The sequence below is a fragment of the Myodes glareolus genome, chromosome 25 (assembly GCF_982192425.1).
Source record: "Myodes glareolus chromosome 25, mMyoGla1.1, whole genome shotgun sequence".
NCBI lineage: Eukaryota > Metazoa > Chordata > Mammalia > Rodentia > Cricetidae > Myodes > Myodes glareolus.
The window spans coordinates 41486390-41511772 of NC_142050.1; the positions used below are offsets into that span (position 1 = coordinate 41486390).

At 41.0% G+C, this 25383-nt stretch overlaps 1 protein-coding gene and 1 long non-coding RNA gene across 3 annotated transcripts in view; both read right to left on the reverse strand.

Moving 5' to 3' along the window:
• Tpk1 (thiamin pyrophosphokinase 1) overlaps positions 1-24917 on the reverse strand; it is a 330187-nt gene extending 305270 nt beyond the window's left edge. The window contains exons 1-2 of one of the 2 annotated variants that reach the window (XM_085683895.2): positions 24719-24917; positions 24370-24427 (exon numbers count right to left, since the gene is read on the reverse strand). In XM_085683895.2, the coding sequence (XP_085540021.1) occupies positions 24370-24412 (43 nt within the window). In that variant the 5' untranslated portion in view covers positions 24413-24427; positions 24719-24917. The remainder of the gene's footprint in view (positions 1-24369; positions 24428-24718) is intronic. The other variant, XM_085683894.2, reaches the window with a different exon arrangement.
• Positions 1166-24350, reverse strand: LOC146889679 (uncharacterized). Its single transcript, XR_014999978.2, has 2 exons — positions 22665-24350; positions 1166-1331 (listed from the first exon to the last, which is right to left on the reverse strand). It is a non-coding gene; the product is annotated as an uncharacterized LOC146889679 (long non-coding RNA).
• Positions 24918-25383: the final 466 nt, after the last annotated feature.

Below are 25383 nucleotides of genomic sequence, written 5' to 3' on the forward strand. Positions count from 1 at the left end.
GGTACCTGAAATAAAGGATATATCTTAAAACATGAGCTGTTTGCTCCGACTGATAAACTAGACAGCTGTTTCCACATCACATTTCCTGTTGTTTTTGCAAGTAGTTAGTTTCCTGCTGTCAGTATTAAAGCTTCGTGCAGCGCCATACAGCAGTATTTGCTATCATCACTTCACCTTCACAGGAAGATGGAAAACCAAGTTAGGTGTATTCATCTCCCAAAGAACCTGCCCTCGCCACAGGCTTCTGGCCTCTGCAGTAACCTCACATTTAAGACAAAAATCTTACCCAAAACCATTATAGCACAATATGTAACTTTAAAAACTGCTAATCTCTCCTTTGAAAGTTTTCTCAAACTAATATATCCATTTCCAAATCTTTCATAGATGATACTATATTTCTAAGTTAAGAGAAAAAAAATCAATAAGTTGTACCAGCCTGATTACAAACCCAATTTATATTTTACCACAATCCTTACCAATCAGCATTATGTAAATTGTGACGTAACTGAATGCAGCACAAAAATCTCAATTATTTCCAATGAAATTTTTAAAGTAAAAGACTGTTCAAACTTCATTTTTCACTAACAATATTATTGCACTTTAACTTAATAAAAAGGAAATACTTTTAAAGTAATTCCCATAACATAAGTTTTATAGAGAGAGAGTATCAGTATAATATTCCTAAATTAACAACATCAAATTCAAGAAATGGATAACTGCCCAGATTCTATTGCCTCCACAAGTTGAGCAAGTTCATGTCTCTGGATTTGTTTGTTAATAAACAACCAATTATATTTATGCAAGGCCCTTTTTAAAGCAACGTTTTACAGTAATGAAAATTGTGACTATAAAAGATAAATGGTAGGCTGGGATTTACCCTTGTGGTTACGATAGCCTATTAAAGCAATTTATCCTCTTGGAATTTAAGTTTCACTTCCATGTTTCTTAGTTAAGTATGCAACAAAATGTAAACTAGATTCCACAGAAATGTATATAAATACTCAGTGGAAGTTCCAAATAAAAGTATTTTCTGACCAAATTACACCCATTTATTCATATTTAGTCTGCAGTAGAAACATACTTACTTTCCCCTGTATATTTCCACAAAGCTTCACATTTTAAAAATGAGACTTCAATTTGCACTCTGAAATCACTGAAACATCTCCAGACTTGTATGCAACTTTTATTAAGTCTTTTTCTCTTATAGTACATTTTTGCATATAATTTTAGAGGCTATGAAGGCTTTTTGGTGTATGGCAATAATTTTGTTGCTTTTCGCGGTCTCTTCAAGCAGCTTCCTCAGTGATGAATGCCCAGACATTCTGCAGTCTCTGTAATTACACAGATGAAGTGCTCAGCGCTGTTCCTCTAAGATCACAGGCTGTCCGCTGTCACCACTCAGCCACAGAAGCAGCTCTGTGATCTGCGGCCAATTCAGACCACCAGCCTGACTTCCTCAGGGGCCACCACTCAAGGACATTCACCATACTTCCTTCATCGCCCTTCAGAAAAATCACATTTGGTTTCTTCATTGCCCACAGGCAAACTCTCCAACACCCCTCACCTAGCCATCTGCATGCACACGCAGAAGTCAGCTGTGTGTTTCCTTAGCCAGCACATGGTTCCTGACCTCTACACCACTGAAGAGCCAAGCAGAAGCAGAGTCAGAGGTACTTTGGGTAGAAATCAGTATCATCTGATTCAGTCTTCCATGAACTTTAATGTGGTGATTTCCCTCAAGAAGAGATGAAATAAAGACTACACATGAAAATTCATCAGGAAAAGCAAAAAATGGAAGACTAGGAAGAGGAACACATAGAGACACAGGTATGCAGAGAGAATCTAGATTAAAAAAAAAACAATCAAACAATCAAACACAATTCTGAATTCAGATGGGACTTTCAATCAGAAACTAATGCCATGGCATCTAGAGCCAAATTATACTCAAAATAAACCAGGATGGAGCTGCCACTCTGAAAAGACTCTGCTATGGCTTCTTAGACAGTACAACTGGAGCTACTGCTCTGTTTACAATGCAGACACCTTGTGTTCCAAGGGCTCGCCATGGCTTTATCAGATCAGCCATAGTGCAAGGCAGAAACCCTCCATCACCATTCCTGTGGAAAACAGAAAACCTGTCTGATAGAAAATCATGAAACCTTTCATTTAGGAGACACTCAACCCCTTGGAAACTTTTGCATTTCTATGAAGATTTCAAGGGCCTCTACTCTGTGGGCACTCACACTTTTAAATATCCTAATTTTCAAGACAACTCTAAACATAGAGCATTTAATAAAAATACAATAAACTTTAAAATCTTGGCATGAGCAAAGTATTTTATTTGCTGCCTAGAAATCCAGCTTGCATAAAGATTGACTACACCTGAAATTACATATGTAGGATAGTAATAGTTACAGCCCACGAAAATTATCTGCATCATTCTGCCATGAACTTGACAGTGCTGCTATTTTAAAGAGGAAGAGAATTACTTTCAAACTGTGGTGAAAATTTAGCATGCTATCATGGTGCAGGAGTCTAACATTGTGGGAAAGAACAGTCTCCTGAAAATTAGTTCATATTCTAAAAGCTTGTGTTAAGATGCTGAACGGAGATAAAAGAAATTAATTTTCAAACAAAAAACCTTGTCAATATATTCCAAGCTTCTTTGAGAATGCTCAGATTTCAGTTCTACATTATAATTAGTTTTCACCATTGAAAGATTCAGTTGCTCATGTACAATCACTAAGTAAAGGAAAAAATAGTATTATAATGCAGCCTATGGTTTATTACACAATTAAAGCAGTAATACATAAAAGGAGGCCCAAAGAAGAAAACCAAGTTGGAGTACATGAAAGGCAACCAAGAAGATTGAGAGCCTATATATATACAAGGTCACCACTTCTTTTATCTTTTCCCTTGCTTTCCAAGGTGCCAGGGTGTTGCCCATGTCTCATACATGCTATGCAAGTATACCTACTCCAGAACTACATCCTCAATTCATGGCTACCACAGAAGCTGGGTTTTCTCCTATGCTTCCAGTGTGCTCTTCCTCACACTTGCTAACAAAACTGGGAAGTTAGGAACAATAGCTTTCTTGTAGAAACTACATTTCAGCTACACTGGGCCTTAGGTACTGTTTATGAGCTTCTCTGAAACTTTAACCAGTACTGAACCCTCATTTCCGAGAGAAAATGAGTTGTAAAATTAGAAGCATAGACTTTGAGTAAAGCTCACCAATAAGCTTAAACTTCCTGTTTGTTGGAGCCCTGGAGTTAATAGATTTCTTTACAGAGGTAAATCTGGTGTTCTCTAAGTTCAACAATATATCACTGGAAAAGATGAAGGATGACCTCAGCTATGGACAAAGAACAGAAAGAATGACTCAAAGTTCCCAGTTTCCAGCAGTCATGAAATGCCCTCGACCCACGGCTCGATCCATATGCTGCTGTGTGCCAGAAGATTCCATACACAATCATCACATAGCTTTACAATGGAAACTTCATGAAATTCGGTTTGGGTTTATATGTTTTCAAACACTGTAATTTTCTTTAAAAACAAAACACTGAATTTTTAAAAGACACATTATCAAAAAGTCTATGATGAGATAGGGCTAAAAATAGTATATGCTGGTTTTGATAAAAAGACAACTTTTATGGTACACAACATTAAGAACTTGCTGTGTGTGCTTTTATCTTTAGCTTATTTCTATTCAGTAAATACCTTTATATGCGTGAAATACTGTACAAAATCCTGATGGACACCAGAAAGCCTGGATGTTACCAAATTCGATGGAACTTGCATTCAGTGCTATGATACTATGAGAGCAGATATGGAACTAAGAAGGCTCCAAGGTGACCAGCAGGGGCTGAGATCTACACAGAATCATCTCACCACAAAGCCCTTGAAATTCAGGAATGAATATAGATAGTAATAATACTGATCTCTCAAAATATAACTGACCTAACAAAAGAGCCACGGAAGTTGGGAATGAGTTCCACAACTCTGCATTTTGATTGGTTGTGGTAATGGCCTCCATCTTGAAAAGAGAAATTTCCTGGATATGGGGTGAGAACTTCACTTATCTTGGTATAAGAACAATTATTTAGAATGTAATTAGGGATTGTGCTGGCTTAGTAATCTGGCAGTTCTAGGTTATCCTTCAAGATCCATGACTTCTCTAGTCCTGGTAGTTGCTTAAGTTTCTAGTACTGGTAATTTCCCCCTTGTTGAATAGGTCTTAAAAGTCCAATTAGAGAGCTGTTGGTTACCACCTAAGGAAGCATACCGCTGCTGCAACCTTAGGGTTTTCTTGCCATGGTGGTCACTGTTGTGGTTTGTGGGCATTATAGCTGAGGAGGACTATTGCTGCTTCCCTTTTTTGAAAGCTTCTAGTACCATAAAAGCTAGTCCTCTGAGAGGTGGCTTTCAGGTAAGATCCACTTTGGTCCTCTGGCTGCTGTGCCTGGAACACATGGAGTCTCCAACAAAAGTGTGTTACTTTCCACCTCTGCGAAGCAACCAGGGTAACAGACGTAACACATATTTTTAAAGTCTCACGGACCATCCTGACTAACAACTCAAAAATAGGACTCCTTATGCCTATTATCAGGAGTTCTGTTAAATAGTTTATGGTTCACGAGGAGAGTCAACTACCAGCCCAGCTAGAAGTTTTTCATTTAAACTATGTATGTATATGCATACACAAATTTATATGTGCTATAGGTGTTTTAAGTAGTTAGCTAATAGCACAATTCCTTATGAATTTTTAAGACACCATTACAGTTATTTTATCAACCTCCCACCGTCTTCGGTATCTAACTTCTTCTCCTTCCCTAGGTCGAGCCGCTCTGACTCCACTCCCCGCATTTTCTCCATTTCCCCCTTCAGACCACATGTACCCCACTATTCCCCTCTCTGTTGCAAAACACAAGCCTATCCCCTTTTATTTTCATGGTTTCTGAAGTTACTCCAGGTTACACATTCACATTTGAAGATTTGGAGCTAGGTACCTCAAGGAGAGAGAACATGTGATACTTGTCTTTCTGAGTCAGGCTGTCTCAATATGATATTTTCCAGTTCTATGCGTTTAGCTAACTAACCCTGGGGAAGGATGTGATAGCTATGGTTTGACACCAGGTAAGTACATGAGTCACAAGTTGACGGTGGTCAGTGTCATCCATCTCCAGATATCCAGACTGTAGCACTCACCACAGGAGATGTGAACATGTGTAGGAGTTAGCATGACTATTCTTAAAGATCAGATACAGTACAGAGCAGCAAATACACTCTGGGCCTCTTCTGAACGTTAAAATTTGGCAGTACTATCTCTGAAGAGGGAAATGACAAATTTAAAAATATTAAAATGAACAAAAACACTGAGTCTTACGAACACAAGGACCAAAAATAAAATTACAAAAGTGAGGTGTAGCAGTATGTTTCTGAAAGACTAGCTACCCAGGAGGCTGTGGTGGAAAAGCTGCTTGAGGCTAAACCTGCAACGCCAACTGAAGGAATCTATCAAGTTCCTGTCTCAAAAATAAGTAAGTCCCAAATAGAGTACCATTCCCAGTAAAGATGGTGCTAACCTGACTGACTGGAAAAGAGAAAGTGTTAATGGGTTTTCAGAGAGAAGAATGGTAAAGATTGGGAGAAAGAAGAATATCCAAGAGAAATAGAGCCATATCCAGCTGTAACACACACACACACACACACACGCACGCACACAGTTTATAGTGGTAACCCATCAAGCTATACTGTCAGATTGAAAGTATCAACCTTACACTGTCACTGAGTCCATCACAGCAAGGGAGGTGTGGCAGCAGGAGCATGAGGCGGATCTGGTAGTCAAGAAGCAGGCTGACCACATTTCCACAGCACAGAAGGTGGAGAAACTAGAGAGTGGAACTAGGTTGCAAACCTTCAAAGCCTACCCCAGTGACATATTTTCTCCAGCAAGACTCAAGGCTCCACCTCCTAGAGGTTCCATAACTTCCCTGACAGCAACATCAGGCGGGAACCAAGTATTCAAATACAGGAGTCTATGGCATTTCACATCCAAACCACCACAGCCTCAAAGCACGTAAGTGCATAGTAACGGCCAAGGGTCATCTTGGTTAGCAAACATAAACACACTGAAATGAGCAGCAGTGTGCACAGCACACATATGACTCAGTCTGCAGTGGAGGGAGCTGGAAACTCCGCACAGGACGTAGTCATCTCTGAAGTGTTCTCGTCAGTGAGTGGTGCTTCTGTGCCTGTTAACATCTGCGGCAGCAGCTCTAACTCCAGATGCCGTAAAAATGATTCACTATCACAATGAGATTGACTAAACGTAAGTCATTTACACTTCAAAATACAACGGAAGGGCAGGAGTGTACTGTCGGACTTTATCTCAAGCACTGTTCCCACCTGGCAAGTGGGAATGGTAACTCATCTCCTAGCCGTAATGGAAAGGTTAAATCGATGATAGGTTTTGAGTTTCCATTCTGCCAAACGCATGATCCTTTCACAGCTATCTAATGTCACAGTCCAGAGCACACTTCAGAGGGAACAGTGGCTTCTATGAATGTCATTAGTTTGCGCCAGTCAGCACATAGATTCTCTTCACTTGCATTTTAGTCAACAGGAATTATGACAAGCTTTCTTTAACTCATCTATGGCAACCCATACCACGAATTCAGGTGAGTGGATAACAGGCAAGGGAGAGCTTTCAGAAACCAACTGTTCCTAGGATGACAGTGATTATGGATTGAGACAGCAGAAACTAAAGAACTAAATTATTTTATAGTTTGAAACCAACACTGCATAAAGTTCCCACCAGACGTCCCAGGCCCAAATTACTCTCGTCCTGAAAAGTACTTTACAGCAAAGCCGTGGGCATTAGACACCTGGAAATCCTCATCATGCTCTCATTATCTCCAGTCCCTGGGGATTCCCAAGGTTCCCGTGCCAGCACTCACTCTGAGCTATGTCAGTTTGTTACTCTCCACTCGCTGAAGAGTCACCCAACCCCAATGGGTTCTTATTTCCAAAATTCAGATACAAAACTAAATGTTTAAAAAAAACTGAAAATGATGGGAAAAGCAAAGTTCAATACAATACTTGGTGACTTGAGGTGGGGGAGTCATTTCTACAGTTAGACAGTAACACTTAGGACACGTGATCAAGTTTAGGAGAATTAAAGCACACTAAACTAGGCAACTGCTGCCCAAATGTAACACTGCTGACTACTGTGTCCATATCATAGCTAATGAACAGGGGAGAAAACACAGATGCACTTCCAGAAAGCCCTAGAAGTTATTTTCCTGTCTCCCCACATTCATTTCTGGATCTCTTCCAGGAGCTAAAGAAAGAACAACTGAGATTGGCTGCTGAGGAATTAAAACTCCCTCTCTCACCACCTGGAAATTCCTAGCGTTATAGGCAGCTGCTGGGCTGTTAGAGCAAATAATGGAGCACTATGCGGGAGAATTCCTCCTGGGCTGTTTCCAGGGCACTCTGTCTGGTCCCCACACCTTCCCGTGGAAGGTGCCTTCTTCTGCCTCACCATGTGTCTGCATTTTCCCCTGATGCACTAACAACAGCACACCAGGTAGAGCGCGCTCCCTGTGTCCACGCCGAGATTGCACCAGGCTGTGAAAAGTTATAGTCTACACTTTGGGGGTGCATATGTGTTTGTTAAACAGGTTGTTATATATCAGTTACAGAAAAATCTAATTCACAATAATTACTTAACAATGAAATCAGCATGATTTAACTGATAATGAAGCATAATTTCCAAAAACTAAAATTGTGGCTATAAAATGTTCACATGCCAGAGACTTTACTCAACATTGAGGACATTAGTACAAATTTCAAGATGTGGCTATTGGTCAGAAGTATTACTGAAATATATTTCCTGATTATATAAAAATGGCACATCTGCTGTAACAAGCATCAAGACAGCCAGTGCTCTGGGAATGTCAGGAACACTGTACAAACTGTTCCTGTGTGGTTGAGACCTAACTCGTTTTCCCTCAAGACAGAGTTTCTCTGTACAGCAGCCCTGGCTGTCCTAGAACTTGGTTTTTACACCATACTGGCCTCAAACTCCCACAGATCTGTCTGTCTCTGGCTCCCAAGCACGGGGATTAAAGGCGTGTACCATCACTGCCTCGAGAGATCCAACTATTTGATAAAAGGAATTGTTAGGTATTTTTTTGACTATGGTAGAACCAGAAAAAAAAAACATTATTGAGATAAAATACTATAAACTTGGTGTTTTTATATTTTACACCTCACAACAATTAGCTATAATATCTTGAACCACCTGTTTGTCAGGGTAGAAATCAATTGCACGCCCCTACCCAAAAATGGTTTGCAATATTGTAGATAAAAGTTATGTGTGCAACTATTTATTAGCTTATACTACCACAGCATTATAAAACAGTCTACCTAAAGAAAGAAAAAGGGGATGGTTCCCTGGTTAAGAGTGCTTACTGCTCTTCCAGAGGACCCTGGTTCAATTCCCAGCACCCATATGTCAGCTCCCAACTGTCTGTTATGCCAGTTTCAGGGGATCCAACACCCTCACACATACATACAATCAAAACACCAATGAATGTAAAATAAAAATAAATAAATCCTAAAGAAAAACAAAGAAAGAAAAGGAGTGCACCCCAAACAGTCATTTCAGGGTCCGTGAGACAAACCCAGTATTACACAGAAAGGACATGATAATCTTTAAAGTCCTAATAATTTTCCCAAGTGTGATTATGGCTAGTGCTAATCTGAAAAATAGACTAAAGAAAAAGTCTAGAGATAGGAGTTGGGAAGCAGAAACAATGTGCCACACATTCTTCCACCAAAATTTGCAAAGATGGACTAGTGATACACGCATTGGACAGACTGCTTGTCTAGCATGTATGAAGTCCTGGGCTCAAACCCTAGCACTACATGAAACAGTGGTGGATGTACCCACCTGTAACTCAACACTCGGAAGGAAGAGGTAGAAAAGTTAGAAGTGGAAGTTTGTGGGCTCACCACTGCTATAAGAAGCATGAGGACTGAGTTCCGATCCCCAGCCCCACAGAATTACCAAAGTGTGGCTGCACTAACCCTAACTGATCAATTCCAGGTTCAGTGAGATAACCTATCTAAAAAGTAAGGTAGAGAAGAGTCCAGTGCTGAGATCTAGCCCCCATTTGAATCTGCACACACATTTGAACAGGTATACATGCATATCACACACACACACACACACACTCAAGATTAGGACCAACCTGGGCTATATGACATGCTGTCTAGAAAAAAAAAAATTTCTAGCACGTTCCAACAAGGCCAGACTAAAAAGGACACTAATGTGCGCTTGCTGAGCTGTCGGTTTGATTCATCCTTTCCAGGAAGCCATCTAGAAATAGGAATCAGAGACTCAGATCTCATATTTTATAATTCTACTCCCAAGAATCTATGCTCCATTCGATATGCATCAAAGTATACAAATTCCATACAGTATGGATGTAGATTTCTCAACTTATATAGTTGTCAGAATCCTTTTCCAAGCACTCAGCCATTTCAGGTGATTCAGAGCTCCCTTTGATGTCCCTATCATACTGTAGTCACATGTGAATATGCTCCCACATACATAAGGGACTTGAAGTACTGACTCAACACACACACACAAACACACACATACACATACACATCATGTGTGGGGAGCAGGTTCCCTTTATACAGATCATAGATCAAACAATGATCACAAGAGGCAATTTGGAAGCACTTTCAAGTGGCCTGGATCATTCTATCTTAGAGCAAACAATTTCAAAGCTCTGATTCCCATAAAAAATAGGAAGAAAAAGAGAATAAGAAAAAGTCTACTGTAGCCCCATACAGGCTCCATGACTGCTAGTTCAGTCTCTGTGAGCCCCAATGAGTCCTGCTTAGTTGATTCTGTGGGCCTTGTCCTCATGGTGTCCTTGACCCCTCTGCCTCCTACAATCCTTTCATCCACTCTTCTGCAGGGCTCCCTGAGATCTGCCTAATGTTTGGCTGTGTGTCTCCACATCTGCTCCCAACAGCAGCCAGAGGAAGCCTCTCTGATGCCTACTGGGCATTGCTATATCTATATCTAGATAGATAGATAGATAGATAGATAGATAGATAGATAGATAGATAGATAGATAGATAGATAGATAGACAGATAAACAGGCAGATAGATATGAGTATAGCAAGATATCGTTATGAATCATTCCTCTGCATATATATTGTTTAGCTTTGAGATTTTGTGGAACTCCTAACGATGGGACTGAGGGGTGTCCCTGACTCTTTTACCTGCTCTTGGGATTCTTTTCCTCCTACTGGATTGCCTTGTCCAACCTTGATATGAGGGTTTGTGCCTAGTCTTATTCCATATTCAGTCGATATCCCTGGAAGGCCTACACTTTTCTGAAGAGAAACAGAGAAACAGTAGATCTGGGGAAGATGGAGGAAGGAGAAAGGGAGGAGTAGATGTACTGCACAGGAGAATATTTTTTTTAAAAAAAGAAAGGAAAAAGAAACAAAACAAATATTTAAATAAGAAAAAAATCTTATTTTATGATATAAAAAGAAAAGAAAGGAAGGAAGGGAGGAAGGAAGGAAAGAGGGGAGAGAGGGAAGAAGGAAAAGTCTAATGATTTCTAACATCATTATTTTTCAAAGCACATTTCCCAAAATTAGCATAATGGATTCATGTATCAGAATGGGGTCATCAGAGAAAGGACTATGTCAATGTGATTACTCTACTGAAGTCACCTGAGAAAAAGTACTGTTCACAGATGCTTCCTGTCTGTAGGGACAACTTGGAAAGCACCATTGAGATGAGCATTTCCCTCAAGGAAGCACTCCTTTAAAAGGACTTTATTCCATTTGTGTTAGTTTAACACTGTTGGGAGCACAATACCTGACAAAGTAACTGAAGAAGAAGATTTATTTTGTGCATTGCTGGAAATGTCAGGAAGACCTTGGTGAAGCAGAGCAGTTCACATCTTGGCAGGCCAGAGAGCAGAGGGAAGGAATGTCAGCTGACTTCCTCCTTCCTGAATTCAGTGAGCTCCAGCCTTAGGAAGTAAGTTGCACAGTTGGGGTGGGTCTTCTCTGTTAACCCTCTAGAAACAAGCTCTGCTTCATCTGTGCCCTGGTTCACATATTATCTGGGGGCTAGTGATTACATATAGAAATGTTAGATTTGCTTCCCCAACACTCAAAGCAGCACCAAATTAAAACTACATGGAAAGCGTCACATTCTGTCTGCACCACACATACTGATAGAATAGAATCATGTGCAGCTACTCTTTGGGCACAGCAAGTGCCCCAGAGAAGACAGTCACCAGGGATGCTACTCTCAAATGAATGTCGTCTGCACTACAGACTAGTCCAGATCCATTCACCCAGACAATAACAAAGTTCAAAGGAAAACCACGGGGTATCACTCACTTTAAAAGAAAACTCGATAGCAACAAACATTAGCATTTAATATGAGATTTTGCTTGTTTTCATTTTATTTCTGAAAAGTATGTGGCATGCCTCTTATGCAAGTGCTCCCCAAATTTTAACGGACTTATATTTGACTGAAAGGCAGGTTTTTATTCAGTCAGTCTGAATGGGGCTTGAGATGCTGGGTTTCACAGTCACCTAGGACTTTAGCTGAGTATCAAGGTTTGAATACATCACACAAAAACTTTATAAATATATACAAAATTATGGAAAGATTTCTTAGCTTCTGTTGCTATTTTATTTATTGATACGGAAGCTCTGTATCATCTGATGATGAACCACAAGCCCTGGTTAGCGTTATAAATACGTAGTTGTTGTCACTTGGAATAAAGGGAAGCAGGGTCTCGTTGAGAATCTGAGAGGTTCTAACTTTCCAAGAAGGGATGGTAGGACTGAAAAGTAGAAGGCCTACTGGGATGCCTTCCCATGCCTGGAACTGTTCTAGGCCCATGTAATATTTCAACAAACGATATGAATATAAACCTGGAAAACAGTCTAGTTCAGATTCGTCAGCATTTTGGAGAGTAAATAAAATCAAGTAAAAGTCTTCTATGATATTTAAGTTGCAAACTAGGGAAAATAAGATAAGTTTCCATTATTTTAATTTATATTTGCATACTTAACCTTAGCCATAGGCTAAATGATAAAACATACATTTTTAATAACCAGCTGTTTGTTCAATGTGAAGGGATATGCCAAAGAAAAAGCCATATCTGTGTTAAACATGCTATGAAACTGATTATAATTCCAGTAATTATAAAGAGTTGGAAGACTGAAAGCTAAGAACCAAATCATCATAGGTTATTTCAGTACCTGAATAACCGTTTATTGCCCACTCCTCTATGTGACTAGCTTTGTATTAGGGAAATGTCTGGGGAATGTACAAATAGATGCCAAGTTTTCAGCAACCCAAAGGCTTTCCTCACACTTGGCCTAGAATAAGTTTACATTTTTTTTCCTTTTGAAGTGGGAGTTGGGTTAAGCTATGCGTTTTCTCAAAAAGACAGAGCTGCCAATGTCCCAACAGAGAGTCTGCCCATCCCAAGAATAACAAGGACAGCACATGCCAGGCACACTGGGGAGTGGCACAGATATCCCATCCCTGCAAACACAGACTCACACAGAGCTCACAGCACTAGCACTTGGGTTAGGATGATGTGGAATTTCCCTCTATATGGTGTAAATATGTTTTAATACCATCAGTTAATAAAGAAGGAAGGTAGGGCAGAATAAAACCAGATGGGTAATTGTAGGTACACAGGTCTCCCCCCCCCCCCCCCCCAGCAATTCGCAGGGCCGTTTGACCTCTGGCTCCCTGGAGATTCTGCACTAGCTTAGGAAGAATTTGGCTCTCTTTTGTTATGGTGATTCCACCTGTAATCAAGGTTCTAGCAGTGGGCCCCATAGGCCTGCCTCCCCCAGCTGATTCTGCCTGAGGCGCAGGGCACCTGGAGTGAGGGAGATGCCATGTAGCTGCCGAAGGAGACAGACACGGGAACATTATCTGGTAGGCCACAATCTGGTCGCAATGCACAGAATTGTAGAAATGAGTCAATTTAAAAGAACTAGCTAAAAATATGCCCAAGTCATTTACCAAACAGAGTTTTAATTAATATAGTTTCTGTGTGATTATTTGGGCCTGGGTGGCTGGGAATGAACAAGCAGTCTCTGTTCACAAGAGACTGTAAGCCCAGTGCTCTTCCTTGGAAAAAAAGCAAGCTTCTCAGCAGCAATTGCGCCAGGAGCCAGGACCTCATACCCCACCCAAGAGTACATCAAAAGGTTAAAGTCGCTGGAAGCCACACAAACTAAAGAAACTATTCCTGTTTACAGACAAGTAGCTTCAAAGGCAATGGCGAGATAAAGGCAGGAATATGTTCATAATGAAATCCATTTGTTTGAGCATCTGCTTGCCACCTACAAAGAATAACACTTTCCAGTAAATTTGACCAAGAAAAGGACAGAATAGAAAATCTCCTTGATAGGAAGCCAGTGCAGAAACACACTGATCTCCTGAAGATCTCAAAGCCATCTGCTGTTATGTATCAAAACCTACAGATTTTATTTTCCCCTATTTGTAGTTGGTGTGGGGGAGGGCAAGCCTAACAATATTAAAAGTGTCCTCAGAGATTTGCTTTATATTTTCAGTTATTCAATCTAAATGAATAGGATTCCCTTAGTTTCAAACAGCATATAACTATCAAAATACTAACAGAGCAACTGGGAGAGGAGTGACCTGGAATGTTACTACCACTAAAGCCAAAGAGAATAATACTTTGCATGGTGTGGAGACGACAATTTTCAAAATAATGACATTTTGCTTAGAATGAAGGAAACGATTTGGCCATTAACAATAGAGGAATTAAGACTTTAGTCATCAAATACAATGAAACATAATTAACAGTATAACAAAAAGCAAGGCAAATACAAAAATCATCAGCTCAAACTTGGGGGAAAATTAAACTTACAGCACACATACAAAGTGAAGCTCAATGATGACATAAAGTCTTGACAGATTATGCATACACTGTAGCTGGTAAAAAAAAACAAGGTGGGGGGGGAGCCTGACAATTATGAGCTGTGCAGAAAGGAAAGTACTGCAGTCAAAGCAGCAACTTGCCAAGGAGGGCTCCTTACAGCTGAAGAAGACACGAGATGGATTTGCATTTATGTAGACAAGTGAAATTTGATTAACATAACCACAACAATAAAAACACAATGCCTGGGCGGTAGTCTCAGGACCCGAGACCCTCCATTTTTTTTCTTTCAAAAGTTTCTTTGTTTGTTTTTAAGAAATCTGTAAGTCAGTTCTACATTCTAATATAAGAATGGAAGACAGAAACTGGTCAGGGTAGTTCAGGTACTTGTCCTGAGCCAGAAGCTAGAAATAACCTTGCCTCAGTCACGGGCAGAATGGAGCTCTGATGTTGATCAGGATCCCTGTCATCTTTCTTCCCCTCTTCCACAACCTGCATACACACCCCTAAGTGTGAAGATGACCCACACAGAAAGGCACCTGGAAACACTGACCAGCTGACGTCTCCTCACCTCACCCCAGTTTCTGCCCCAAGAACAGAGCCTGACGGCACCATTTTCTAGGATCCCCTCCTCCTACACAGGAGCTGTCTTCTGCTCACACCTATAATCCCGTCATAAAATTCCTTTCTAAACTCACCCTCCCACTGTCCCCAATTTCATTCATTGAGTTGACAAGACAAAGGACCTGGAAGGCACTGCTCTGGAGTGGCTCCGATGGTCATTGATTTTGTGTGACAGCTTTGCTCTCTGAGATATGCACTCTTGAGACAAGAAAATTTCCATTGTACTCAAGAACCACCCTTGGCCAGATTTCAAAAGCAAGCAACTATTTCACTGCAAACAACAAAGCCCTTTTGACACAAAGAAGCACACGAGCAGAACACCCAGGTTGCAGCCCCAATCTATCTCTAACAACACCTTTACTCAGGACTGACCTTGGAGAAGGAATATTCCTTTCATTGTCTGTAAACTTAATTACAAAGTTATGAGACTATTCATTGATCACTGAAAAAGAAAGTTAGAATTAACCCTTAAAACCCTAAAGTTTAATTTGTCCTTTAGATTTTCCTAGCTAGATCCTGATAGTAAAATAACAGTCCTTAGCTGTAGCCTTGGCAAGACGCTTATCAGTCATTTGTGATCAAATATATTACAAACTAAATCTATATTGAGTATGTTCAATAAAAATTTAGCACTTAAACTAAGGTGTGACAGAAATGTAAATCATCTCCTGAAGAATGGAAATTTAGAACAGGAAATGTAAACCCTAACGTCTATAACTTTTACACTGATTACAAGTTATAGCAAGATTTTAGAGCAACTAACATAAAATTACCCCTTTTTGAAGAGATTATTAGGAAAATTTTAATTACATACATGATGTCTGTTACTTTAAGCTACCTGATGTAGGCTGAATCTTTTCAGAGTGTTTCAGGCTGAAATTTATTCGTCCTCCAAAGACCTGTAAGTTGAGAGATTGGTCACCAGAAACTAGTGGGTAGTGGAAGAACCTTCGGGAGGCAGGACTTGGGGGAGGAGGTCAGGTCGTTGAATATGGATGTGGAGTCTAAAGGAGATGTTGCTTCCCAGAAACCAAGAGGTGAGCAGCCTTCTTCGCAAAGTGTCCCTTACATCAAGTGCTGTGTGTTACCTTCAGAGGCTTACAACAACAGGACTGAAACCAAGAGCCAAAGTAAATTCCTTCTTTGTTTTCCCCATGATAATCAAATTCTCTACCGCTGGAAAGAAAACACATTCCCAGCCCTTCCCTCCTTTAAGTTTCTCAGGTATTTGTTTCCGTGACAGGAAGAGACTAGCTCATAGCAGGCGTGATGCCAGGTCTTCTTCCTTTCCCTACTCACACACCACAGAGCAAGATCCATGTCATAAGAGAGATTCTTCGGCCAGACTTTGGTCAGGACCTGAACCTTCTCATAGGCCCTTTGGACACTTCCTTCAAACATGATGTAACTAGGTCCTGTCTTCCATACCCTAAAGTGCTTCTCATCCTCTAGCATCCTGAACTGATGCACAGGCATGCCGGCCTGTCTCCAGCAAGATCCTTCTAGGCTGTTTTAAGCAAAACTTCCCCATCACCTGATGTTTCCTCTTAAAAATGTTCCATTCACTGATTGCCCACCCTGCTCCTGAGCTAGCAGGTCCCAAGATACTACATGCATAGTTTATGAGTCTAATCTCTCATGAACATGGTAAGGCCTGGCTACAGGGGTTCCTGTATTCACCTCCATGGTCCTGAATGAATGCTTCCTTGTTATGTTTTAATAAATACTACCGAACAATGTTTCTTTAAGAGTGGATAATCAAGAAGTATCGAATGAACAAGCAGAACTGTGTAGATACACAAACAGCATCTAAGAAAGACACACACAAACAGACATACACACACAAAATGACTTTCTACATATCAGCTATATCCTATGTAGTGACATTAAAAACTTCCTTATTTGGTAATCATTAGACTACAGGAGACCCTTCAACTAACAGTAGGGTTATAACCTAATAAAATTATCATAAACTGTAAATATCCTAAGTGAAAAGCACATTTAACAAACCTACAGAATTGCAGAATACCAGATGTATAGCGTTTGTTTTGCATGGCTGACAGGTCATGCCAGTTGATGACGGCCGGTCCTATCACAAGAGCACCGTGCAGACCACTAGCAATATATCAACACTGAAACTCAAATCATGGCTAAATTCTTATTAGAAGGTAAAGTAAAATGAGCTCATATGGGTTGGTATTAATCAAAACATGGCTGGTACTTTCATAAAACTTGAAATAGTACACAGAACAACTGCCAATAATGTGTATACACAGGTACTTAATATCATCTGCAAGACAGACAGACAGACAGACAGACAGACCTATAGAGGAAGCTAGACCAAATCAAGATACCTTATCTTAGACTTCAAGCATTTACATTGTTTGGAAAATAAAGTCCTGATATTTTTTAAAAGATTGATTTTTTTTAATCATGTGTATGTATGCATGTCTGTGACCCAACCAAACTGGGTCCTCAGCAAAAGCAGCACATGCTCCTAACCACTATCCCATCTCTTCGGCCTCTTAACATGTGTTCTTGCAGAAAACAACTGTGGCTCAGCGAAGGCTGCCAAAGTAACTTAGTATATTATCACAAAATATTGAAAATGCTCTAATAATGGCGTGTAATTTTTGCCTTTTTATCAAGTTATAGTCAGCTACAGGGTAACTATTAGAGTACAAAGTTCTAGTAAGAGAATTCTACATTCAAACAGACCTTTCCTTATATTTCCTACTACAATATCTTACATTTGCCCAGGGATTAATGTTTAGATTTATTTGTTATGTAGATAGGGAAACCAAGGCTCACAGAAATTGCCATGGGAAAGTCAATGAACTAAGATGAGGACATCTAAAGCACAAAACTTGACCACCTTTTATTTCCACGAACTCTCCACAGGCATTGCCCCGCTGAAGTGTGAGAACTATGCTGAGTATACAATGTCATGCAAACGTTAGTTATTACAAAAGTCTGTAATATAATTATGCTGACTGGATCAAATGTGCATTAATAATACTTAAAATGGTAATTAAGTCTAGAACAAACCTCAATAATGGTAATTCAATTTAGAAGAAATAACTCCCAAGAGCGTCATGCTCAAAGGAATCTTTTCTAAATCTAAAAGTCTATAATCTTTTTGCAAAGAAATGCAAAGTGATCAATAAAAGGCTTGCCAGCATAAAATTTATTTATGAAGATCAAATTATATGTAGAAACTAAAATGGAATTTTTGACTCAGAAGTTATATTTCTAAAGTGAGTTGTATGACATATCAAATTGCTTTATTTTTTTATTCCATCAGATCTATTTAAGGCTGATGTAAAAGCTTTATTTAAAATGTCAGCAATGTCAAGGAGAATTAAAAATGTGAGGAACAAGTATGGTAGATTCAGAAAAACTGGATAAAATGCACAGGTGGTCCTCACTGGAAGAAAGCAACTGGGAAAACTCCTTCTAGAACAGTGGAAATCCAAATATGGGCAGCATTACATATTATGGAATATGATAGGTGGAGTCATAAACTGAATAAAGCAATTTGTATAATATTTCTGATTTTGTTTTAAAAGAGCTGAGGTACATGATACACATAGCAAATATCTGGGAGGATGTAACTATAAGTGCACAGATTAAATGTACACATACATATACTGTGGCAGCAGTGGCAGTCTCTGAAGGTTGCAGTGTGGTTCTATTTTGTGCACTGTTGAAGATGAAACTCAGGGCCATATCCGTACTAAAGTACTAAAGTATCTCTGCTACTGAGATACACACTCGGCTCATTTTGTTTATGTTTTCTAACTTTATATAGTGAGTGTGTTAGTTTGAGGATAACATATCACTGTAACGAAAGGTTTGGTACAGCACGTGGATGTGAACTACTGTCCAGTGGTACAAACCTTTAAGAGCTGAGAAATGCAATAAATAAGATGAACCCTCATAGGAGACTGAAGGAGCTGAATTTCTCCTTCTGCCCTCTGATGGACATAAAACTGCTTGGTCCCATACTGAGCCTTGTCAGAAAGGGGCCACTATGCTTAACATTTACTAAATCCATGGAACACTACCTGCTCTTGGACTTTGATGTCCCAAGGTAGAAAGCTAAATAAACTCCCTTTATAACTCATTTGTGCCAAATACTTCATTAGTGGCACAAAGCTAATATGACATACATTGTAAAATATAAACTTCTTTTAAAGCTTTTTGTGGGCTTGTTTTTTGAGACAGGGCCTCATCCTGTAGCTTTAACTTGCCTGAAACTCACTATGTAGACAACAATGGCCTTAAACAACAATCCCCCCCGCCTCTGTGTCTTAAGCTTTGTTTTTGTTGCTCTAATAAAATACTGTGACCAAGGCAGCTTCAGGGAGAAAGGTTTTCCTTTTATCTTATCCTTCCAAGTCACAGTCCCTTATAGCAGGAAAGTTACAGCAGCAAGGGCCAGAACCAGCTAGTCATATCACGGCTACTGTCATGAGCAGAAGAGTGAATTAACGCATTCATTCTTTGAAGGTGCCTTCCTCCTTCAAACTGGGTCTTCTCATATCAATATATCTAATCAACACAACTCCCCACAGACAGGCCCACAGGCCAACCTCATATGGACTGTCCCTCATTGTAGCTCCCGTTCCAAGTGATGCTACACTGTGTCAAGCTGAAATCAAACCCACTTTCTTTTAAAAGTTTCAAACATATAGAGCTGTGAGGCGTTGTGATAAACTTGAAAGCAGGCACTAAAACTTAAGACTGAAAAGTGAAGATTAACAAGGATACACTGAAAAGTTTACAACGTTTAGAACAGCAATGGAATGCCCTACTAATTATTATTTTCATTAATTTAAAAATCTGAAGTCTTGAAAATGGGGAAAACAGGTAAAATGGTTTCAGTCTTTCCTATGAATCCATGTGAAAGGCTTGCTACATATACTTTCATCTTCACAACTCTCCTTAAAATTAAAGAGGAAACTGACTTACTGTATTGATGAAAAATGTCACCAATTAAAATACTGTGTCTACGGCAGGTAAGATATCTGTGGGTAAAGCTGCCTATCACCAGGCCGACAATCTAAGATCAATGCCAGGATCTACATGGTAGAAGAATGAAGAACTGATTACTGAAAGTAGTCCTATGACTTCCATATGAGTGTTGTGGTATATATGCATCAACACACATACATACACCACACACACACACACACACACACAGAGAGAGAGAGAGAGAGAGAGAGAGAGAGAGAGAGAGATTATATTTTTAAAACTATAACCAGATCATATAAAGAGCCCCTTTTACAAATAAGAGAAATGCTTTAGAGATATGCCAATCCCCAATAAAATACATTTAAAATCCTATACAGAAAATGCAAACTGAAGCACTAGCTAGCTCTGAGTACCAATGAAAATGGCCAAGATTTAAGAATAACAATTCTAAAAATGAATAAGAAGCTTTCTGGGTGATCAAAGCAGCATGAGCTAAGGAGAGCATATTGAAGTTGGAATGAATGTTCACTTGAGTAACTACTGAATAGACAGTGAAGAAGGGAAGAGCCAAAAGTCAGACACTGGAGGGCCTGCAAGACCGAGATAAGATTTAGAAATGGCTCCTGATACACTTTCATTATGTGACTATCAGCATATGCTCACACAAATCTAGATGGCATAGCCATGCAACCTGACACTGATTACCATAGGCAACTCTCAACAGGAGGTATTTCCCAACATAGAAAATGTACACTAAACAATGGGAAATTTCCAGTTCCTTTACAAGTGTGTGGGAACTACATGCACAGGTCTCTGTGAAAAGACACATGACTGCATTCAGTTAGCAAAGAATCATGATACAGCTTCCTGCCTGGAAACCTCCTGCTTCCGCCTCCCAAGTGCTGGGATGGTCAATGTGCCCTTAGCTGAGGGTCACATGATTTACCTGAGCTTTAGGGTACTCTACTGCCTGTTTTTTATGGAATATCCCAAATGGTAGAGAAACCTTTAAATGTTTTCTAACTCTCCCCCCACAAATGACTCTCTAGCCTCCAATTCCTGATTTTACTCATCTCTCAACCATTCTCAAACTCCTGCCAACATCCTCCAGCATCATCAGATCTCTTCGCCCACCTGCCACTTTAGGTGAGTGCTCTCCTGTGTGGTGCAGCACCAGCCCTCCCCAAGGCTGGCCCGTCCCGTGAAACTACCTCTGCTTTCCCTGTGCCATTCACAAAGGAAATCTCATGGCCGTTTGGAGATGCAGACACGGTCTGCTCAACCATGACGTCTTTGCACTCTCCTGCCTTCCCTAAACCCCTCTCTAGAGACCCCATACTTCGTACATAAGCACTGCAGTTTAACGTCTCACCAGTACCCATCTTACTCTCATCCTGACATCCCGCTTCACAGTGCACTCCTGGACAGAAAGCTCGGTCTTTCACTTGTACACTGCCCACAGCGCCCAGTAACGAGAGAAGCATAGTTAGCTCACCATTTCCCCTGACCTTGGGAATGTACAAATACCTTTCACCCAGCACATTCGTTTCTAAGAATTTATCAAACTGATACATGTGCATAAATTTTCAAAAACATTGTTATCAAAGTATCAATTGTGGCGAGGAACCATAAAAACTACAAATAACACGACCCTTAAGAAAAGACCAGTTTTAATGTATATTGCTAATTAGAAAAACACAGAACATGGTGTGGAGAGGTAGCTCAGTTGGTAAGGTACTTTCCTCACATGGAAGCCCTTAGACTGGATTACTGACCCCACCGAGAATCAGCTGTGGTGGAGACAAGCATCTGTAATCTCAAGAGGAGGAACTAGGAGGCCAGAAGCTCAGAGGTATTCTCACCTATGCAGCAAGCCAGGCTGGAATACCAATAACAAAAAACGAAGGAATGAAAGAGGGAGGGGGCAAAGGAGGGAGGGAAAAGAGAAATAACTTAGGATACTTCTCTATATGATCCACAACAAAGAAGCCAGTGAAAAACTGGCAGAGAGAAGGTATAATGCTATCTTCTAAGCTTAGTTATGTAAACATTCAAGCCCACAATTCAGAAGGACACATAAAGTTGTCTGATTTTAGTGAGAAGGATGGAGCCCAGGCCACGTACATGCAAAGCACACGCTTTACTGAGCTGAGTCCCCAGTTATCATATAACTTCTTAGAAAGATCATCTCTGCTAATGAGAATGGGCTGTTTACTTAGGAACACTTCTAGTTTGTTCATAAAGAAAATGAATAAGGAGCTCATACGACATTTGAATTTAATATATGGACACACACACACACACACACATATACTATATAAACTCACTGTTCTAAAATAGCCATCTATAAAACAATTTAAATATATATGCATTTTGCTTGAAATAAGTCGTTCCAGGAGACTACAGTAAAATATTAGCAGCTTGGGAAAGGATATATTTGCTTGATTAAAAAAAAAAAAACAAAATCCCTCCAATAAACAAGAACAAAACAAAAACGCTCTGCTACTTCTTCATTTTATAAAGAACTGGGCACTGCTCTGGTCTCACAGTAACCACTCAGTTACTACATCTTACATAGATCTAAAGTCAACAGAAACATGGCTGGGAGCATCACGCCACAGACAAAGCTACAAAGGAGACAGGAATCTACAGAGGAGGCACTTCTGAGAACCACCACAGGAGCGGTGGATTCTGCCTCTGAGACTTGGTACCTGACATGGGACACCAGTCTTACACTCCTTGCTCCAGTGTGAACTTAGGGGTGTTTGAAATTAAAGAGCTAAGGCTTCTCCCCTGAGTACATAATAAAATGAAGACCATCGCACATCTTGTACCTTACTGCTTCCGTCTCAGCTCTGACCCTAGACTCCCACCACCACTATTTGTCTCAGTCTTAGCCACTGAATCTGCTAGCTCCTAGCTATCCAGTCAAACTGCTTTAGTGTCTTAACGGATAATCCCGGTGGCCCCAGGATGTGATGTATCTCTATCATCCAGAGGAACAAACCACTAAGCAGTGAGACTCAAACTGGAATCTAGAGACGTGAATGCCTCAGTGTCATTTTAAGCACTCACCCTCTCTGCACGTCTTTCAAGATAGAGGACAGTGGCAGCCTTCCTTCTGACAGTAGCATTCTAAAGGCCAACACGTCCACCAGGATCCAATGTTTATTTTCGGAAATGCTGTTGGTTCTGCCATTATTAGATAATTAAAAACTGTGAAATTTAATTTGCAAGATGTTGCGATGCTTTCTGTCTGAAAAAAAAAACTGTTTACAGTATGAAACAGGAAATGTCATAAGCAAGTTTTAAAAAAATGAGTTTCAATTCTCATTCTATCACTATTTTCCTCTACCTATATAATAAGGTAAAAAGGTATCAACGATGCACCAGAGGTATATAAGGGTGGTTCCACAATAGTACATAGACTAGTGACACGGTAGCCTTCTTAGTACGTGCAGGTAGATTCCTGCTTGTTCACGCAACTGTGAGACACACATAACCCTCTGTTTCTTAAAAACCATCTTAGCCCTTAAGGGACACATGACTTGCCTGAAGAACTCAGCACAGTGACTAACTAAGGCTAAGGAGTCAATGTCACCTACGGTTATTACTGAAGTCTTTGCATTTTCCTATCAGTACTCCCAGGATGCATTAGTGGTAAATACAAATCAAATTCAAACCTCAGGGCAAGACCCCTCAATTCACACGCTTAAAAAACTAAAGGCAAATACTGAAAGATGATGCTTCTTCTGAAACTCATGATGAACCCAAAATTCCACGCAGTGCAAACACAATAAGCACTAATAGGTAAGCAGGGTCTGGGGAAACAGTTCCGGCAGGAAAGCAGGAAGTAGTGAATTCAGTCTCAGAACCCACATAAATACACATGGCACAGTGGTTAGCAGTTAATCCTAGCTCTAGGGAGGTGGCCACTGGAAGATGCCTGGGGACTCTAACCAATTGGTTAGCCAGCTAGCCTGGCCTAATGAATGATTTCCAGGTCTGGGAGCGATCCCAAAACAAACTGGACAGCACCCGAGATATGACAGTCAAGGCTGACAACTGGCTTCTATATGCTCATGTAGCCCCCCCCACATACACACACACACGTAGTTAAAAAAAAAACAATTTGGAAATTAAATACATCTTGTTTGCAATTTATCACGGTAGTCAATTTACAAAATAAATGCTACTAGTAAAACTCACTCCGCATATTACCACGTGGAATGCAATAATCTCAAAGTTTGAAACATAAAAATCCTTGGGGCTGGCATGTGGTTTTCTGATAAAGACATTTGTCTGGCATTCTCAATCCATAAAGCGCATAAAAAAGTATAGTAAAAATTAAATTCTTTAGTGTTAACCCCTTCGGACTTTTATATAACCATTTACTAATCTTGTACCAAGTTCAGGTACTTTGAGGTGATTAGAAATGTGTCCCTGACAGGCAATTGTCGGCGTCCCTCATGTTCCAGCGGGAGATGTGTTCCATGTGTTAAATGTTTATTTACTCTTGGAACTTCCAAGTAGGGGCCGCAAACTGTATCAACTCCCTCAGGTCTCACAAAGGTTCTACAAGGCACAGACTAATACTTATGTTCACTTTTCAAACAGGGAAACAGAGGCACGAGTGTGGTTGTGTGACTTGCCCACGAGAAAGAGGAAACAACGGAGGTAGGGGTTCAAGTGCAGACAGGAACTTGAACCTTCAGGGTTGGGATGCTGTCCCTCTGCGGGCCTTGTGCTGACACTGTAAGCGGGGTAAGGAATACAGTACCCGTGGGTAGCAGGGGCTCCAGCGGGGTAAATGCATGCTCCATAGCGGGTTATGGGTTCTGCATGGAAAAGAAAAGAAGTTCAAGTTAAACTTTCCCAGTTGTGATTCTGCGACAGGAGGAAGCGCGGAGCGGCTCGCACTTTGGCCTGGGCACTGCGGGAGGCCAGGAAGGAGCGCTGTGGGCAGGGAAAAGCCCGGGAAAGAGGCAGGAGGACCCCCACAAGCTTCCGCCTCAATGGGTCAGACGCGCCAGCTTCCATCCGGGCACAGGCAGCGAGGGGCGGCCTTTCTCCCTCCCTCCCTCCCGCGCCCCCGCCCCGCGGGCCCGCGCGGGCAGCCGCGCACTTACACAATGGCGGGTGGAGCCACGAGCGAGGCGAGCGCGGGCTGCGGGAGCGACGGATCGGCCGCTCGGCGCTCAGCTGCGGGGCCTGAGGCGCGCCGCGTGCCCGCGGGAGGAGGACTCGTGCGCGCGCACGGGGGACCCGCCCCTTCCGGAGGGCTCAGGCCTGTGGTCGGCGCATTCGCTAGTTTCCTCGGAGGTTCGTCCTAGCCTGCTGCACTCGGTTCCCTGCATGGCCAGAGGATTATTCCTGTCTCTGGGTCTATCTTCTCTTTGCGGAAACAATCTTTGGAAACATTCCAACGGAAACACTTTCAAATGAGTCACCGCTTTGTACGAATGCAGCTTTTTTTTTCCCCCTGCGCAGTATAAGCAAAGCCAAAAGAATCAAAGTCTCTCCCGGCCGCCACCACCACTCCTAGATCCACAGAGAGGACACAGAACTTCTGCCAGCGCTTATGGTCTCCTGTTGGCCCAAACATCACACAGAAACCGATCCTTGCGTGGGCAGGATAATCTCCACAAGAGTTAACCCTAAGTGACACGCCTCAATGTGACTTTACCCCCGACAGACATCAAAAGCACTCGTTTTTAAGATGCCCTTAAGATTACTAAAACGCAAACTGGAGACGACAGAGAAGGTTATGTTTACGTGTAACCCAGGATTGCTA